Source organism: Hemicordylus capensis, chromosome 3 (assembly GCF_027244095.1).
Source record: "Hemicordylus capensis ecotype Gifberg chromosome 3, rHemCap1.1.pri, whole genome shotgun sequence".
In the NCBI taxonomy this organism is placed as follows: Eukaryota; Metazoa; Chordata; class Lepidosauria; order Squamata; family Cordylidae; genus Hemicordylus; species Hemicordylus capensis.
This window is the reverse complement of record NC_069659.1, coordinates 35,865,289-35,885,405: the sequence shown is the minus strand read 5'-3', so window position 1 is coordinate 35,885,405 and position 20,117 is coordinate 35,865,289. Positions and strand designations below refer to the sequence as shown.

The 20,117-nt window shown below is 38.8% G+C and overlaps 2 protein-coding genes across 14 annotated transcripts in view; one reads left to right on the top strand and one right to left on the bottom strand.

Annotated features, from left to right (window-relative positions):
• SACS (sacsin molecular chaperone) overlaps window positions 1-15,898 on the top strand; it is a 143,706-nt gene extending 127,808 nt beyond the window's left edge. For all 11 annotated transcript variants that reach the window (XM_053311813.1, XM_053311816.1, XM_053311815.1 and 8 more), the window contains one exon: window positions 2,526-15,898. In XM_053311813.1, coding sequence (XP_053167788.1) covers window positions 2,526-14,095 — 11,570 coding nt within the window. In that variant the 3' untranslated portion in view covers window positions 14,096-15,898. The remainder of the gene's footprint in view (window positions 1-2,525) is intronic.
• A 1,124-nt stretch (window positions 15,899-17,022) lies between these two features.
• The window catches only part of SGCG (sarcoglycan gamma), a 33,650-nt gene continuing 30,555 nt past the window's right edge, over window positions 17,023-20,117 (bottom strand). For all 3 annotated transcript variants that reach the window (XM_053304333.1, XM_053304334.1, XM_053304335.1), the window contains exon 8: window positions 17,023-18,685. In XM_053304333.1, coding sequence (XP_053160308.1) covers window positions 18,503-18,685 — 183 coding nt within the window. In that variant the 3' untranslated portion in view covers window positions 17,023-18,502. The remainder of the gene's footprint in view (window positions 18,686-20,117) is intronic.

Genomic DNA, 20,117 nt, shown 5'->3' with positions numbered 1-20,117 from the left:
GTTTTGTGTAACTTATGATTCCAAATAAGTTGGATTGCAAGCCTGCAGTCAAGATCTTAAAAAAATAAAAAATAAAAATAAAAAAAATTCAGTGCCTAGTTTGTTTTAGCCAATTAGTAGATAATAGCTGTCGTTATTAGTATCATCATATTTGGGCCAGAGTTACTGGGTTCATTCTAATACATGCCCAACATCTCTATCACCATAACAAATAATTTGTCCGTCTTTTACTATTCATTTGTAAAATGGAATTAAAAACACATTTCCAACAGGGACACTTCAGGTTTTAGCGCTCACTGACCTTTTAGTGAAAGATGTGTCAATATTTATAAAATCGATCTATCTATATAAAAGACTAAGGATGTATGTGGCAAGCCCCTCCCACACAGTGCTTTACCAGTCGGAGGTAACAGAGCATAACAGAAGCACCGTGGTGATTTGGCATTGGGGATTTCATATGTAGATAGGGAGGAGGAGCCTGTGATGGTCAGTTGGAATATAACTGTTACTGGATGGAAAATGTGCTTGATTGTAGAGAAAAGAATCTCTCTCTCTATAGCTATATCTCTCTATATACTAATACATATAGATAGATAGTGGGCAGGGGTCTGCGAAGAGAGGGGTCGTGAGGAAGGAAAGAGCCACGTCAGGAGAAGGAGGTTGCTACTGTGCGAATTATATGAGGAAACAAAATAAACAAGATCTGTTAACTCAGGAAGGGGGGGAGAGACAGAGAGAGAGAAGGGAAGGGAAAGGAAGAAAGACAGAGGGGAGGGGCGAGAGAGAGAGAAAGAAGGGAGGGGAAGAGAGAAGGAAGGGTGAGGCCTGGGCCTTTCAGCAGCCTGAGGGGAATGAGCGGCCATGGTGGCGGTGGCAGCAGCAGCTAGGAAGGGCCCAGTCAACCACCATTGCTGCTCAGGACTACCAAGGCCATTGGCAGAGAGAGGTAGGCAGACAAGAGATGGACCTGGGCCTGTCAGCCGCCTGAGGGGAATGAGTAGCCATGGAGGCGGCTGCAGGGAAGGGCCAGTCAACCGTTGCTGCTGCTCCAGTGGGGTGGAGCCAGAGCAGGGCTTGGGTAAGGGTGGGGAGGTCTCCGGGTTTAGGGGGCTTCATCTTGGCCCATCAGAGCTGGCAACGCCGCCAACCAAGAGGGGTGAGGGGGATGAAAGAACGGGATGGAGGAGTAGTAGAAGCGGAGCTCAGGTGAGGTAGGAGAGATCTCTGAGGTGAGAGGGCTGTGGTGGGGGTGGTGTGAGGAGAGCAATCAAGTACTAGTGCACAGATGCTTTGCGTGAGTTAAGCTAGTAACTGTTATTACATCGGGGGGCTGACATGATGAGCAGAATAACATGGGCAGTTCTGAATAGTCCATGCTGTTGTGGTCGTCTAAAATAGTGCCCACGATTTTGTTCAAGAATGCTCTTGTGCTTATGCTTAAAAATGTGCTACTTTCACAGTGATACTGTTATTATTTCCAGTGGAAGTATCATTGCACAAGTGCGGTTGCACAGTTTTAAGTATTGGCAGAAGAGCACTCTTGAGCAGTAGTGTGAATGTTGTTTTAGATGCCCATAGCAACACCGGCAGTTCAGAACCACTCATGCTACTCTGCTCATCATGTCAGCCAGTGTCTTCTTAATGCATCTATTTGTTTACCCAAATCTATGCTTAATTTAAAAGATGCTCTTATTTGAACCTCTTATTTCAGTGTAAGTACAGAGGAATAGGTACATCTCAAATGCATAAAAGTGCTACTGACTGACATCCTGACTAAATTTACAGTACTTTGAGAAGTCCCATTGACATTACTAGCCTAACTTGTCTTTTCAATTTCAATGGGACTTCCTCGAGTAAATTCAGTCAGGATTTTAACCACTAAATATACTGCTGTGTGCTTAAAAAATAACAGTGGTGAAATGGTACTCCTACAGACTAGTAGTCCTGCTGTTTACCACCCTCAGGATAATAGAATAAATTACTAGGGCAATGAGCCTAAGTGCAAAGGTACAATGGGCCACTGGCCATGTATATCTGCAGATATGCTGAAAAAACAGAAATGCTGCAAAACAGATATTGTACACTGAAATAAGATCAGTTACCCTATTTGATTTAGAAAAGGGTATTTTTCCCTTAGTTACTCTTGCATATCATGCCATGGCGTGCTATGGGCTATAGAAACTGTTGGCTTCCATAGGCTAAATGTGGGCGTTTCCCAACAATTGGGACAAATCAAGATGATTTTGTTGTACAGGAATTGGACTGGAATGTTGCCCAAATTCTACTTGTGCCATTGCAGCTAAAGATGATACACAGTGATCAGGTTGCTTCAACTGTATGTCATCCCATTCCACTTTGTAATATGATCCAGACAACTGACTTAAAGTATGAAACCTAATTAGTGAACAACTTTTAAAAGCTTAGGTCCCCCACCCCCTGTATTTCTTTTATTTGCTGCTTAGCTGTTCTGTGCAAGTATTCCTAATTGTATTGTTCAATTTTAACAACTTTTATTTTTATTTCAGGAAGACCATGCACTCAGTTACAGCTTCTGAACCCTGAACGTTTTGCACGGCTCATCAAAGAAATTATGAATACTTTATGGCCTAATAGAGAGATCATTGTGCAATGGTTTCCACTTTCTGAAGATAAAAATCAGCCACCTGTTTCATGGATTAAAATGGTATGGAAGAACCTGTACATACATTTCTCTGAAGACTTGTCCATGTTTGATGACATGCCACTTATCCCAAAGATGTTATTAGATGAAAACCAAGAAGTAGTGGAACTCATTAGATTAAAGTCTCCATCACCAGTTATTTTAGATGATGATTCTGAAACGCAGCTTCCAGAATGTTTAGCTGATATAATTGAGCAGCTTGGTGGGATTGTGCTTAAGAAACTAGACCCTTCTATACAACATCCACTTCTAAAGAAATATGTACATGCTCCATTGCCAAGTGTAGTTTTGCAGATAATAGAAAGACTCTCTTTACAGAAATTGACCAATCAGGTTGCATCATTTTCTACAATGTACAAAAATGCTCTTAGGAGCTTCCTTGCTAGTTTAACTGATATTACTGAAAAAGAGAAAAGAGTCATTCATGACCTAGTAATATTTAGGAGAACGGAACAATCACTTGATGAAGAAGTTGCTTTTACTGCATTGAAAGACTGTAAAGTGCTGCACCACACTGCCAAACTTCCACCTGATATAAAGCTCTCTGTTTCACTAGTTGAAAGCAGTGATGAAGCTTCCATTCGTTTAGTAAATATAATGAAAATAGAACAGCTAAAGAGCACGGATTGCATGAAGTTTATTTTAAAAGATATTGAAAGTGGCTTTTATTGTAATGAAGAAGCAACAAAGATTATGCTATGGATTCTGGAAAATCTTACTTTCCTCAAAAATGAAAATGCAGAAGTGCTAGATTGGCTGACACCACTAAGATTTATTCAGATTTCAGAAGAAAAGATGGTGTCAGCCAATGAACTCTTTGATCCTGAAGTGGAGATATTACAAAATCTGTTCTATGGTGAAGAAGAAAACTGCTTCCCCCCTGTGATTTTTAAAACATCCCCAGATATACTTCATTCTTTGAGATTAATCGGCCTTAAAAGTGAGAGCAACTTGGAAGAGAGAGACATTTTGTGTGTGGCCCATAAGATTGAAAACTTGAAGGACTGTGCTAGTACAGATCATGATGCACTTACAAGAAAAGCAAGAACATTGTTAATGATTTTGAATAAAAGTTCTTTCTTACTGCATTCACCTGAAACAAAAGCAACATTGAAAAAGATTAAATGGATTCCAGCATGCAAGGAAAGACCTCCAAATTATCCAAATTCATTAATTTGGAAAGGTGATCATTGTAATCTATGTTCACCACCTGAAATGTGTGATTTCTCTCAGGCAACTTTAGTAGGGTCCTCTGTTCCTCTTGTAGAAAATGTCCGGCCAAATGTTGAAAAAGCGCTAGGTATCTCCATCAAACCTAGTATAAAATCAGTGTTAAAACACTTTAAAGTAGTAGTAGACTGGCACAGTTCAAAAAAATTTAGCAATGAACATTACTATCAGTTTCAGCACATCTTGCTTGAGATTTATGGCTTCATGCATGATCACTTAGATGAAGGTAAAGAAGCTTTTAAAGCCTTGAAGTTTCCTTGGGTCTGGACTGGTAGAACCTTTTGTTTACTTTCTCAAGCAGTGATAAAATCAGCACATGATCTTGATCTCCAGCCATATCTGCATAGTGTGCCAAAAACAATGGCTAAATTCAACCAGTTGTTCAAATATTGCGGGTCAATTGAGCAGCTGACCCCAGATCATGTTTCCATGGTCATTCAGAAAATATACCTCAAGAGTGAACAGACTCTCACAGAAGAAGAGAGTAAACAAAATCTTCATATTATGTTGAATATTATACGGTGGTTATACAGCAGTCAGATCCCTGCAAGTTTAAATACACCTGTTCCGCTGCATTGTAGCAAAAAGCCTTATAGACTTACAATGAAACCAATTCATGAGTGCTGCTATTGTGATATCAAGGTGGATGACTTAAATGATTTGCTTGAAGATGCTGTTGAGCCAATAATTCTGGTTCATGAAGATATACCCATGAAAACTGCAGAATGGTTGAATGTGCCATGTCTTAGTACCAGGTTGATTAATCCAGAAAACATGGGATTTGAGCAGTCTGGTCAAAGAGAACCTCTTACTGTAAGAATTAAAAACATTTTGGAAGAATACCCTTCTGTATCAGATATCTTCAAAGAATTGCTTCAAAATGCTGATGATGCTAATGCAGCTGAATGTAATTTTTTGATTGACATGAGGAGAAATAATGACATTAGAGAAAATCTTTTGGACCCAGGAATGGCAGCATGTCACGGACCAGCCCTGTGGTCCTTCAACAATTCTGAATTTTCTGACTCTGACTTCCTAAATATAACTCGATTAGGTGAATCTCTAAAAAGAGCAGAAGTTGATAAAGTTGGAAAATTTGGCTTGGGATTTAATTCTGTATATCATATCACTGACATTCCCATCATTATGAGCAGAGAGTTTATGATCATGTTTGATCCAAACATCAATCATCTCAGTAAACATATAAGAGATAAATCTAATCCTGGGATCAAAATTAATTGGAGTAAACAACAGAAAAGACTTAGGAAGTTTCCTAACCAGTTCAAGCCATTTATAGGTGTGTTTGGTTGTCAGCTCCCATTGGCAGTGGAGGCACCTTACAGTTATAAAGGGACACTTTTCAGACTTTCTTTTAGAACTCAACAGGAGGCTAAAGTGAGTGAAGTCAGCACTACTTGCTACAATACTGCAGATATCTATTCTCTTGTGGATGAATTTAGCATTTGTGGGCACAGATTAATAATCTTTACTCAGTGTGTAAATTCTATGGTTTTGAAGTATTTGAAAACTGAAGAAACCAACCCTGGTGCAGCACAAGATACAGTGACCATTAAAAAAATGCTGTGTTTGTCCAAAGCAATAGCTACCCCAGCCGAAAGTGTTCTAAAGGAAGCTGCTAAACTTATGAAAACCTGCAGCAGTAGTACTAAAAAGCTTCCTACAGAATCTCCCAAGTCCTCGTGCTTATTGCAAATAGTAGTAGAAGAGTTTCATCATGTATTCAGGCGAATTGCTGATTTGCATTCTCCAGTTTTTAGAGGGTCAGATGATGACATGCCTTCTTTCTTTGAAATGGCTAAATCTGGACAAACAAAAAGGCCTGCTGATGAATTGCCACAAAAAACTGTTGATACAACAACATGGCTTATATGTTCTTGCATGGATACTGGGGAGGCCTTAAAATTCTGTTTACATGAGAGTGGACGAAGGCTAGGACTTGTCCCATGTGGTTCAGTAGGAGTTATGTTGTCTGAAACTCAGGATAAAAAATGGACTGTGAAACCCAATTGCAGCAACTTAGGAGAAGTATTTTGTTATTTACCGCTTCGAATAAAAACAGGCCTGTCTGTTCACATTAATGGCTCTTTTGCTGTAACATCAAATCGAAAAGAAATATGGAAAACTGACACAAAAGGAAGATGGAATACAGTGTTCATGCGATATGTCATTGTAAAAGCGTACTTGGATGCTCTTGTGGTTTTACGCAATATGGCAGTCTGTGGAGAGCTAGAGGATTACAATTACTATGCAGTGTGGCCTGATCCTGACTTAGTCCATGATGATTTTTCAATTATATGTCAAGGATTTTATGAAGAAATTGCTCACATGAAAGGCAAAGAAGGAATCTGCGTGTTCTCTGATGGGTCATCTTGGGTGTCCATGAAAAATGTGAGATTCTTAGATGATTCACTGTTGAAGCGTCCAGACATTGGTTCTGCAGCTTTCAAGATTTTTCTCAAATACCTTAAAAAAACTGGCTCAAAAAATCTCTGTGCAGTAGACCTTCCTTCTTGGGTCAAAGGTGGCTTTGAAGAAGCTGGATGTAAACAAGTATTACTAGAGAATACATTTTCAGAGAGACAGTTCTTTTCGGAGGTGTTTTTTCCAAACATTCAAGAGATTGAAGCAGAGCTCCGCAATCCTTTAATGCACTATGTTTTAAGTGAAAAGGTTAGCGAGTTCTCAGAGATTATTTGTGTTACTCCATGTATTCCTTGTTCTTTGAATGAATGTCCTCTGGTGGAGCCTTCAAGACTGATCCATCCTGAAGGTCGAGTTGCAAAGTTGTATGATAAAAAAGATGGAAGATTTCCCCATGGCACCAGTCAAGATTACCTTAATCCAATAATTTTGGTCAAACTAGTTCAGTTAGGCATGGTTAAAGATGATATTTCATGGGAAGACCTGATTGAACGTGCAGAGTCAGTAGCAGAAATTAACAAGACTGATCATGCTTCAGCTTGTCTCAGAAGCAGTATAATATTGAGTCTCATAGATGAAAAACTTAAGCACAGAGATCCTAGAGCTAAAGAATTTGCTGTAAAATTTCAGACAATACCTTTTCTTCCATTTCTCACAAAACCAGCAGGCTTCTCATTGCACTGGAAAGGCACTGATTTTGAACCAGAAACAATGTTTTCAGCAATGGACCTCTTCACTGCTGATTACCAAGACATAGTTTGTCTCTTAAAACCAATTCTTAATGAAAATTCCCATTCCTTTAAGGGTTGTGGAAGCATTTCTTTGGCAGTTAAAGATTTTTTAGGCTTGCTTAAGAAACCAACTGTCACTATGGTTATAAGTCAGTTGAAAGAAGTTGCAAAGTCCTTTGATGGAATTACTTTATATCAGGAAAATATCACCAATGCTTGCTATAAATATCTTCATGAAGCACTTCTACAAAATGGAGCGACAAAAGCCATCATCACTGAAGAATTGAAAAACTGTAGCTTTATTCTTGTTGAAAATGGCTATGTTGGTCCCACAAAGGTGTCTTTTCATCTGAACTTTGAGGCAGCACCATATCTCCATCAACTTTCAAACAAATACAGAAATAGTTTTCGTGAGTTGTTTGAAAGTGTGGGTGTGCGTCATGTTTTTACAGTGGAAGATTTTGCTCTAGTTCTTGAGTCAGTCAATCAGGAAAGAGGAACTAAACCACTGACTGAAGAAAATTTCCAGCTTTGTAGAAGACTAATCAGTGAAGGAATATGGAGTCTCATTAGAGAAAAGAAGCAAGAATTTTGTGAAAAAAAGTATGGTGATATTTTATTACCAGATACTTACCTTGCCCTTCTGCCTGCTAATTCTTTGTGTTACAATGACTGTCCTTGGATAAAAGTGAAAGATACAACTGTAAAGTATTGCCATTCTGACATCCCTAGAGAGGTAGCAGTAAAGCTTGGGGCTGTACCCAAGCGACACAAAGCATTAGAAAGATATGCATCGAACATCTGCTTCACAACTCTTGGAACTGAATTTGGACAGAAAGAAAAATTGACAAGCAGAATTAAAAGCATTCTTAATGCATATCCATCAGAAAAGGAAATGCTGAAAGAGCTCCTTCAGAATGCTGATGATGCAAAGGCTACAGAAGTCTGTTTTGTGTTTGACCCTCGGCAACATCCAGTTGATAGAATATTTGATGAAAAATGGTCACCACTCCAAGGGCCTGCACTGTGTGTCTTCAACAATCAGCCTTTTACTGAAGATGATGTCAGAGGAATTCAGAACCTTGGAAAAGGCACTAAAGAAGGCAATCCATGTAAAACTGGTCAATATGGCATAGGATTCAATTCTGTGTATCACATAACTGATTGCCCTTCTTTCATTTCTGGTAATGATATACTTTGTATTTTTGATCCCCATGCTAGATATGCACCAGGTGCAACATCAATTAGTCCTGGACGCATGTTTAGAGACCTAGATGCTGACTTCAGAACACAGTTCTCAGATGTACTAGACCTCTATTTAGGAGCTCACTTTAAACTTGAAAACTGTACTATGTTTAGGTTTCCACTCCGAAATGGAGAAATGGCAAAAGTTTCAGAAATTTCCTCAGTGCCATGCTCTGATAGAATGGTGCAAAATCTTCTAGATAAGCTGCGGACAGATGGAGCCGAACTCTTGATGTTTTTGAACCACATGGAAAAAATTTCCATTTGTGAAATAGAGAAAACAACTGGGGCACTTAATGTGTTATATTCTGTAACAGGCAAAGTAACAGATGGAGATCGACTGAAACGAAAGCAATTCCATGCTTCTGTAATTGACAGTGTAACTAAGAAGAAACAGCTTAGTGAGATACCTGTGCAACAAATCACTTACAGCATGGATACTGAAGACTCTGAAGGTAATCTTACAACCTGGTTAATTTGCAACAGGTCAGGTTTTTCAGCCATGGAAAAAGTATCTAAGAGTGTTGTATCAGCTCATAAGAATGAAGACATTACCCTTTTTCCAAGAGGAGGAGTTGCTGCATGCATTACTCACAACTATAAAAAACCCCACAGGGCATTTTGTTTCTTACCTTTGTCTTTGGAAACTGGATTACCATTTCATGTGAATGGACACTTTGCTCTGGATTCTGCCAGAAGAAATCTGTGGCGTGATGATAATGGAGTTGGAGTACGAAGCGACTGGAATAATAGTTTAATGACAGCATTGATAGCACCAGCCTATGTTGAACTTCTGATTCAGCTGAAAAAACGTTATTTTCAAGGGACCGATCCAACAGTGTCAGTACTACAAAATGCTTCTATGCATATTGTGAAAGATACTTTAAAAAAGTTTCTATCCTTCTTCCCAGTTAACAGGCTTGACCTGCAGCCTGATTGGTATTGCTTAGTGAAAGCAGTTTACAGTTGCATTCATGAGGAGGCAAAGCGTCTTTTACCTGTTGTGCGAGCTCCAAACATTGATGGCTCTGATTTACATTCTGCAATTATCATTACTTGGGTTAATATGTCTACCTCAAACAAAGCTAGGCCATTCTTTGACAATTTGCTACAAGATGAGTTGCAACACCTCAAAAATGTAGAGTACAACATCACAACACGCAAAACAGTAGCAGAAAATGTGTATCGACTCAAACATCTACTTTTAGAAATTGGCTTCAACTTGATCTACAGCTGTGATGAAACTGCAAATCTTTATCACTGTCTTGTTGATGCAGACATTCCTGTGACCTATGTGACTCCTGCTGATGTCCGATCATTTTTGATGACATTTTCCTCTCCAGATTCTAATTGTCACATTGGAAAGCTGCCTTGTCGTCTTCAGCAAACAAATTTAAAACTTTTCCACAGCCTGAAACTACTTGTTGACTATTGTTTTAAAGATGCAGAAGAAAATGAAATTCACATTGAGGGATTACCCTTGCTTATCACTCTTGACAGTGTGTTGCAAGTTTTTGACTCAAAACGCCCAAAGTTCTTAACAACCTATCATGAACTGATTCCATCTCGTAAAGATCTGTTTATGAACACTCTCTATTTGCGGTACAGCAATATTTTACTTAAATGTAATGTAGCAAAAGTCTTTGATATCACCAGCTTTGCTGATCTCTTGTCTTCTGTGTTGCCAAGAGAATACAAAGCCAGAGGTTGTATGAGATGGAAAGAGAACTTTGCAAGTGAATCCTGGCTTAAGAACACATGGCATTTTATCAGTGAATCTCTGAATGCCAAAGATGACCAGGAAGATGCAAAACCAACATTTGATGATGTTGTTGATACTTTGAAGGACTGGGCACTGCTACCAGGTACAAAATTTACTGTCTCCTCCAATCAGCTTGTTGTACCAGACTGTGATGTTTTGCTTCCTCTTAGTCTTATGCATATAGCTCTCTTTCCCAATTCTCAAACTGATAAAGTTTTTCATGCTTTAATGAAAACTGGCTGTATTCAGCTTGCTTTGAACAAAATTTGTTCCAAGGACAATGCTCTAGTACCCCTGTTGTCAGGACATACAGCAAATATAGATAACCCTTCAAGCATCCTAAGAGCTATACATTACATGATTCAAACATCAACATTCAAGACTGAAAAACTAGCTGAAAATGACTTTGAAGCCCTTTTAATGTACTTTAATTGCAATCTAAATCATCTGACATCCCAGGATGACATTAAAATTTTAAGATCTCTTCCATGCTATAAATCCATCAGTGGACGATACATAAGCATTTCAAAATGTGGGGCATGTTATGTACTCACAAGAAGTATCCCTTCAGTTGAGGTGGATAAATGGACACAGTCAACTTCAACTGCCTTTCTTGAAGAGAAAATCCACTTAAAAGACTTGTACACTGTGCTTGGATGCATTCCAGTAGATGACCTTGAAGTTTATTTGAAGCACCTCTTACCAAAGATTGAAAGTCTGTCTTATGATGCAAAACTCGAACATCTTATTTACTTAAAGAACAGGCTCTGCAGCATTGAAGAATCATCAGAAATAAAGGAACAGCTGTTTGAAAAGTTGGAAAGCTTTCTGATCATTCATGATGCATGTAATAGACTAAAGCCTGCAAAGCATTTTTATGACAGGACTGTAAGAGTTTTTGAAGTTATGCTTCCAGAAAAACTGTTCATACCTCAAGATTTCTTTAAGAAACTGGAACAACTCACAAAGCCCAAGAATCGTGCTGCATTTCTTACATCATGGGTAGCATTTCTCCGAAATATGGGATTAAAATATGTTATTTCCCAGCAGCAATTACTGCAGTTTGCAAAAGAGATTAGTATGAGAGCTAACACTGAAAATTGGACTAAAGATACACTGCAGAATACAGTGGACGTCATCCTTCATCATATATTTCAAGAACGAACGGATTTGTTCTCTGGAAACTTCCTTAAGGAATTATCTTTAATTGCATTCTTGTGTCCAGAACGTGCTCCTGCAGAAATTGTCAGATTTCATCCACAGTATCAAGAGGTTAATGGAACACTCCCTCTTATAAAGTTCAGTGGAGCCCAAGTAAACCCTAAATTCAAACAGACAGATGTTTTGCAGCTTCTGTGGACTTCATGTCCCATCCTTCCAGAAAAAGCAACACCATTAAGTATCAAAGAACAAGAAGGAAGCATTCTTGGTCCACAAGAACAACTTGAGCAGGTTTTGACTATGCTTAATGTCAATTTGGATCCTCCTTTGGACAAAGTTATAAATAACTGCAGAAATATATGCAATATAACAACTTTGGATGAGGATATGGTAAAAACAAGGGCTAAGGTCCTAAGGAGTATATATGAATTCCTCAGTACAGAGAAAAAAGAATGCCGGTTTCAGCTTCGAGGGGTTACTTTTGTGATGGTTGAAGAAGGTTGGAAGCTGTTGAAGCCTGAGGAAGTAGTAATAAATCTTGAGTATGAATCTGATTTTAAACCTTACCTTTACAAGCTTCCATTAGAACTTGGCACCTACCACCAATTATTTAAACACTTAGGTACTGAAGACGTTATTTCAACAAAGCAGTATGTTGAGGTTTTGAGTCGTATATTCAAGAACTCTGAAGGAAAACAGCTTGATCCTAACGAAATGCGTACAGTTAAGAGAGTTGTTTCTGGCCTGTTTAAAAGCCTTCAAAATGATTCTGTTAAGGTGAGAAATGACCTTGAAAATGTGCGAGATCTTGCTCTTTACCTTCCCAGTCAAGATGGTAGATTGGTAAAATCAAGCATCTTAGTTTTTGATGATGCACCACATTACAAAAGTAGAATACAAGGAAACATTGGTGTGCAAATGCTGGTTGATCTTAGCCAGTGTTATTTAGGGAAGGACCATGGTTTTCACACTAAACTGATAATGCTATTTCCTCAGAAATTACGACCTCGTCTTCTCAGCAGTATCCTTGAGGAGCAGTTAGATGAAGAATCACCAAAAATGTGTCAATTTGGAGCACTTTGTTCTCTTCAGGGAAGACTCCAATTATTGCTATCTTCTGAACAGTTCATCACAGGACTTATTAGAATTATGAAACATGAAAATGACAATGCGTTTTTAGCCAATGAAGAAAAAGCCATAAAACTTTGCAAAGCCTTGCGAGAAGGCTTGAAAGTTTCTTGTTTTGAGAAGTTGCAAACTACACTAAGGGTTAAAGGGTTTGCTCCTATTCCTCACAGCAGAAGTGAAACCTTTGCTTTTTTAAAGAGGTATGGAAATGCGGTGATACTGCTCTATATACAGCACTCGGACAGTAAAGACATTAATTTCCTTCTGGCATTAGCAATGACCCTCAAATCTGCAACGGATAATCTGATTTCGGATACTTCCTATTTAATTGCCATGTTGGGGTGCAACGATATTTATAGAATTAGTGAGAAGCTTGACAGTTTGGGTGTGAAATATGACTCGTCAGAACCATCAAAACTTGAACTACCTATGCCTGGCACTCCTATACCCTCTGAAATTCACTACACACTACTTATGGATCCAATGAATGTTTTTTATCCTGGTGAATATGTTGGTTATCTTGTTGATGCTGAAGGGGGTGACATATATGGGTCATACCATCCGACCTATACGTATGCTATCATTGTGCAAGAAGTAGAAAAGGAAGATGATGAAAATTCCAGTTTCCTAGGCAAGATTTATCAAATTGACATTGGATACAGTGAGTACAAGATAGTAAGCTCTCTTGACTTGTACAAATTCTCAAGACCTGATGAGAGTTCTCAGAGCAGGGACAGTGCACCATCTACTCCAACAAGTCCTACAGAATTTCCATCACATGGACCAAGGACAATTCCTCCTCTTTTTCCTGGAAGGGAGAGTCACAAATCATCCTCTTCGTCCTCATCTAAACATCATTCTCCCAAAAAGATTAAAGCAAATTCTCTGTTAGAAATTTTAAGGGAAGTGACATCAGTGGTGGAACAAGCTTGGAAACTTCCAGAATCTGAAAGGAAAAAGATCATAAGACGACTATATCTAAAGTGGCATCCAGACAAAAATGCAGAGAACCTTGAAATAGCCAATGAGGTTTTCAAACATTTACAAAATGAGATCAACAGGTTAGAAAAGCAGGCTTATATAGACCAAAATGCAGATAGGGCATCCAGACGAACATTTTCATCCTCGGCTTCTCGATTTCAGTCAGACAAATTTTCTTTTCAAAGATTTTACACTTCATGGAACCAAGAAGCAACCAGCCACAAATCTGAAAGGCAACAATCTAAAGAAAGATGTCCATCTTCTACCGGTCCTTCATACTCTCAGCGATTTTTTGTGCCACCTACATTTAAGTCAGTTGGGAATCCTGTTGAGGCACGTAGGTGGTTGAGACAAGCTAGAGCAAATTTCTCAGCTGCAAGAAATGACCTTCATAAAAATGCCAATGAATGGGTGTGCTTTAAATGTTACTTGTCTACCAAGTTAGCCTTGATTGCTGCTGATTATGCAGTAAGGGGTAAGTCAGATAAAGATGTTAAACCAACTGCACTAGCACAGAAAATTGAGGAATATAGCCAACAACTTGAAGGTCTTGCAAATGATGTGCACACATTGGAAGCATATGGGGTGGACAGCTTAAAAACACGCTATCCTGACCTCCTTCCTTTCCCACAAATTCCGAATGACAGGTTCACTTCTGAAGTTGCTATGAGGGTGATGGAGTGTACAGCATGTATTATAATAAAACTTGAAAATTTTATACAGCAAAAGGTATGAAAGAGGTTAAAGAGATGGTGGATTTGTATGTGCACACCATCTCTTCAACCACAGTTTTCTCTATGCTGCTTTTTGGTGACATGTTACTGAAGATGTCTCATGCACTCAGCCATGTGGCACTGTATGGTAGGAGTACAAGTGCTCTGACATGCATAGAAAAAAATAAGAGTACGTCCGGGTTTATCCTTGCTAGCAAGAGCTATATATGAAATATGATGGAATAAAATGTGATTTACTTGTGCAGTTACTGTACTTCAGAGGCTATACAGTTTCTAGCAGCTTATAGATACAGTGCATATATTTCAGTGGTACTGAGGTCCAAACTAGACATTTGGGGGCAGACAGTGGGTCATTGCTGAAGAGCTGCAAAACAGCAGGAGGAAAGCATGATTAACAATAGAGAAGTGTCAGGAAGGGAAGGAGCACTTAACCCTTTCCTAGTCCAACTCTTTCTCCTGTAATCTCCCTTTCCATTGCCCTTGCTGCTCTTGGATGACAACCCTGGTCAGTTAAAGAATATCTAGTTCATCTCCAAGGTACATAGGATTTAAATTTAATTTACATAAATTATGTACATAATTTAAAAACAAAAAAACTGAGCCTATGATTAGCAAAACTGTGGAACATATATTTAAATATTTGCAGGAAGACTGAGCTGTAAAATGTGGTTATGTACAGTGATGAAATTTACAGGGCTGAACTGCACTTTATGTAACCAAAGCTTAGGATTATGGTCGGTAAAAGCTGTATGTGTGTGTATATATACCATCAAACTTGTATCCATTCAATGTTATGTTTCCAAAAGGTGTCATTTTTCAGTGTACTAATATAAGGGTGGGTATGTTATCCTTTTTAACAAATTCAAAAATCTTTGGAGAAGAGTCATTGCAGAGTATTCTGTAATTTATTTGTTTGTCATGGACATTCATTTCACTGAGAGTAATACTATCTGCTGGATCTGATAGATTTGCTGCAGTCTTACATCAGAGGTTGCTAGGGGACCTTTGACACAGCACAGTATTTTAATTCTGAATGTTTAATGACTTCCACACAAGACATACTTTCCTTATAATCTACTTTACACCTTTTTGACATTTTTACATTTCTTGTTTAACAAGAATTGCAAGTGTATAACCTAGAAATGTACTTCATTTTCTGTAAGGTTTTTGAAACTGCACACCAAATCTTATTTTTTCACAAGTCGCGTTACTTCAACTTTTTCATTTATATATTTCCATGAGCCACCTTTGGAAATAGTATAACTTGATCAAGCATTTTGGTATACAGTGGGGTAATTTTTTTTTAATTACATACTAAATGGTGCTGCAATGTTTTGCTTTTTCGTTTTGTCTCACACTGTGGCACATGAGATGTCTGATTTTAGTTCATACACTTTCTTTTATAAATTGTAATACTTTTGATAATGCCATGTAAATTATTCAATATTTGTAAGAAAAATCATGAAAATGTATAAAATAAAACTGCTGCATTTAGTATTATGTTCTGCTATTACCTAATTGTCATAACTATTTACTTGATCAGTGCACTGAAATTATAATTTCATTTAAAGAATGTAAAACTAAAGGAGTAAGATGAGCTTTGAGAAATTACAACCAAAATTATTGCAGTAGAAAAGAAAAAATGTTGATAAAAGCTCTTCAATTAAATGTAAATAATAAAGGGCTTTTTATGTGGAAAGTAACTCAGCAAATTCTAGACTTTGAAAGCTTACTTCTGGTTGCAAAGCCATGTGATAATGGCACTTAACCACAGAAATAAAGTAATTTTAATAATAAATCTGAAGATTTTTCAGACTAATGTGTTATTTTTAAACAAGGCCTGCTTCACCAGTGATTTCTCAGTACAGATACCTTTTTCTATCTGTTCATTTAATTAATTGCTTAGTTAAATTGTGTGATGAGTCAACCTTCCTGTCTTCCTCATTCCACTTCTGTTTTGAGATCATAAAATCTGGATATAGTGCTTTACTACCTCTGTTTCTTGTGGGTAAGAATCAAAGGGAACTACCACAGTAACTCATGTGGAGACTATCATTCCAAGACCATGATGTTCTGATGCTAATTGTTCTAATGTAGTCATACTTTTTTCATTTTTAATATTAGCAAAATAAGGCAGAACATCCATAATCCAATTTCATATTTTAAAAACATAATTAATAATTTCTATAAAGTTTGAAAACCAAGGATAAGCACACATCTGAAAATTTAAAAACCCTCATGTATAATAATATTTATTACTACTTTCTACTCCAAGGCTGCACAACTTTGGACCACCAGTTATTGTTTGACTAAAGGTAACGTGTACCATCAAGTTGATTTCAACTCCTGGCGCACACAGACCTCTAGTTTTCTTTGGTAGAGGTTTACCATTGCCTCTTCCCGCGGAGTCTGAGATGATGCCTTTCAGCATCTTTCTATATTGCTGCTGCCCGATATAGTGCCAGCGGGGATTTGAACTGGCAACCTTCTGCTTGTTAGTCAAGCATTTCCCCACTGCTACAACTCCAATAATCATGTCACAGTGGCCAAGAGTTAGGGATAATGGGAGGGCTGAAGTTGTGCAACCCTGTATTACTCTGTTTTAGTTCACTTGATTTTGGAGCTGTGGTGAATTCCTTACATGAGTGCCTGATTGGAATTATGGGCTAGATATAGGTAAACAAGTTGAAACTAAATAGACAAGACAAAAATGATGATAGGCTGACCTCAGAACAAGAACCAAAGGCTTCAGCTTTTCCATATGGGAACATACTCTCCCTGAAAGAGCAGGCTCACAATTTGTGTTTTGGTTTTTCTTCTTCACTCTTCTTTCTCAGTAGATTCACCGATGGCAGCAATTGCTACCTGTATTGCCACCGGTGGCCAGGCAATGTGCAACAGGTTGTTTGGGATTCACAGACAATAGGCTCAAATAACAGAGGTTTTATTAAGCAAAGCTCAATAATAGTTTAAAGAGGATTACAGATGAAATGAAATTAAGTAATAAGTCAAAAGAGAATCATAGAATAAAGAGAAGATTACAGATTAAAGAACAGTCATACATCCCTCCCCTGCTGGGGACCTTGTCTGTGGGAAGTCCATTCAGATGGACTGAACGACCCTCAGTGCCCCTATGGGTGTGGAGCGTCGGCCATGGCTTCCTCGACCTACACAGAACTCCCAGCTTTAGGGTGTCTGTGTGCCTTTTTAATACCTTTGTACAGTCCTTGGAAAAGGCTGTAGGCCCCCTCCCCATCAGTTGTGTGTGTGTAAAGTTGGGCATGTCATTCCTTTCATCTAACAGGAAAGGAAGGGAGTGATAGGCCTCCTTATCAGCAAGTGTGTGATTGGTTGCCAAGTGCATTCCAGCCCTGGACACAGCCTGATTCATCTTCCCTAGATGTTTTGGGAAGCGTTATCTGTGTCTTGGGCAAAGTCTCTCATCCTTCCCAATTATTTTGGGAAGCATTGCTGATGCCTAGCTGTGCTAATTGGCAAGATATAAACATCAAGTCTGCACCTGGTCTGGGAAAGCCAGGGCCATTCATAGTTCACTTCTAGAAAGGCCCAAGGAGAAAAGGCCTGAAATTAACATTCTATATGCAGAAATATATGATTATAAACGATATATGATTATTAGCATGTGTAGAAGGCAGGAATGGGTTACACCACTGAACTCCTCGCCAATCTTCCGCTGTGCCACTACACTACCAGTGTTTTTTCTCAGCTTCAGAGGGTAATCTGTGGCCTTTCAGATAAACATCTAGCCATCATTACGCACCCCGCGGTTGTCTGAAGATTTAATTACTAAAACATGCTTGGTGTAGGGTTGCCCTGCGAAATGATCTGGAAACTTCAGCTGGTGGAAAATGTTGAGTTAGGAGACATGTGACTAGCTTCCTAAAACACTTTGGGGCTCAATTCAAAGTGCCAGTGCTTGCTTAAGCCATTCTGCAACCATCTCCTCCCATGTATTCCTCCATGAACTCAGAGATAGTTTTAGACCTTGGGTGGAAAAAATGTCCCTTTTATTGATAGAAGAACTTGAGCACATATAGCTCATGGGTATCGATTCTAGACACAAATGGCAAAGACTGTGCACTGGCACACCCTCAATACTTTTGTTCTACTTTAAATAATTTAAGTGCTGTAAAGAAGACACACCTACAAACAACTGTATTAGCAGAAAGGTTTACTTCCAAGGTTGCTTAAGGTTTCAGGACAGCTGCTTCCACACAGTTGCTTGATTCAAGGAATTATCTTGAAGCATATATTTTAAGTTGTATTCCTCTGCTCTTTTCAGTAAAGAGGGATGACACATTGCTTTCACTGATTCCTTTGCTACCAATAACAACCTGCTTCAGTGCTACAAAACACGGAGAAGATGGGCAGAGAATACATGGTGTGTTTAGGTGCTTGATTGACAGTCACGACTATATGCTTGACAAGTAGACTCTACATCAGCAATTGCTAAGTAAAGCTTTCCATCTGGGCAAACACAGATTTCATAGAGTTTTTGAGATGTGCCAGATTCTCCATTTGTTCCTTGAGGCAAATCGGGCAGTTGCAAGCCTTTGGCTTCTAGCTTAAGCTGCATGAAAGGAAAAAAAAACACACACACACAAGGTAATTTATTTGTGTAGCAAGACTTTAGTACAAGGAAAGTCTAGCTGTTCAGTGTTTTATAACTTAAATTACATTTTCAGCATTTGTATAGTACTTTTGAGCATCCAAAACACTTCCCATGTATTATCTTGCTGTTATCTGTACAATAGCACTGTAAGTATTATTCCCATACTACGGTTGGGGAGCTGAGGCTGAGAGGGAATAGCTTTCCCACAGCCACCTAGTGAGTTCATGGCAGATGGGAGATTTGAACCAGTATCTTCCTGATTCATAGCTTAGCAGCTAGGCTAGACCAGCTGTGTCAGATGGTGTTCAGATATGGGGGTTACCCCACATTGGTTTAATGCATCTTTTTTAAAAAAAGTTCCCATCTTAGCAACAGGCTCTCACACAAGCTCCAGGTGTCTGCATCAATTTCCAAAGAAACTGGTCTCTGCAATTTTGGGCACTTCAACCAGACAGGGAGCATCTTCCTTGTGCTATTTTTGGAACACCACCTGCTAGCCAAAAGCAGTCATGAAAAGAGATTGGAAAGGCAGCACTGGCCAGTAGGTGGCACTCCAAAAATAGTGCAAGGAAGGAGCTCCCTACCTGGCTGGACTGAAATGAAGAGAGATGAGTTTCTTTAGAAGCTGACACAGGTGTCTGGATCCACTGTCAATTAAGATAGAAGCTGACAAAACACACACACACACACACACACACACACAACAACCCCCCATACTAAACCAGTGGTTCTTAATGGGGAGGGCAGCCAGATGTTGGGGCTAATGTGGGGGACTGCCAGATGTTGCTGAACTACAATTCCCAGCATCCCCAGCCATCATGTGGAAACATCCTATGTTTCTTGGAAACCATTTCAGTGTGAATGGGAGAGTTCCCGTAAAGGCTTAGAAGACCATTTATTAAAAGTTTTAAAACAGAGGCATAGAATGGCCACAACTTTTCCTAAAATGTTTCTCTTTGGACCACACAATGCTAATTAGTATTAAGTTGCAATATCATTTTAGAAGTGAAAATTCAAAAGAAACTCAATAAGCTATTTCAGCGCACCCCAATTAGCAAAATAAATGTAAAAAATAAATAATGTAGCCTGAGGGAATCCACTCTGAAAAGACTGTCAGTCCACAGAAGAAAGTTAAACTTTTATTAGACTGGGGGGGGGAAACCCAGAGAGTTATGGTATGGAGTCCCAGGACTCCATTCTATCTCAAATGCTTTTTAACTTCTACATGAAACTGCTGGGAGAGATCATCCAGAGATGTGGTGCAGGGTGTTAGCAATATGCTGATGACACCCAAATCTATTTCTCCATATCAACTTCCTCAAGAAATGGCTTAATGCCTGTGTGGAACTGGTAATTGGCCAGATGGGGGAGAACAAACTGATGTTAAATC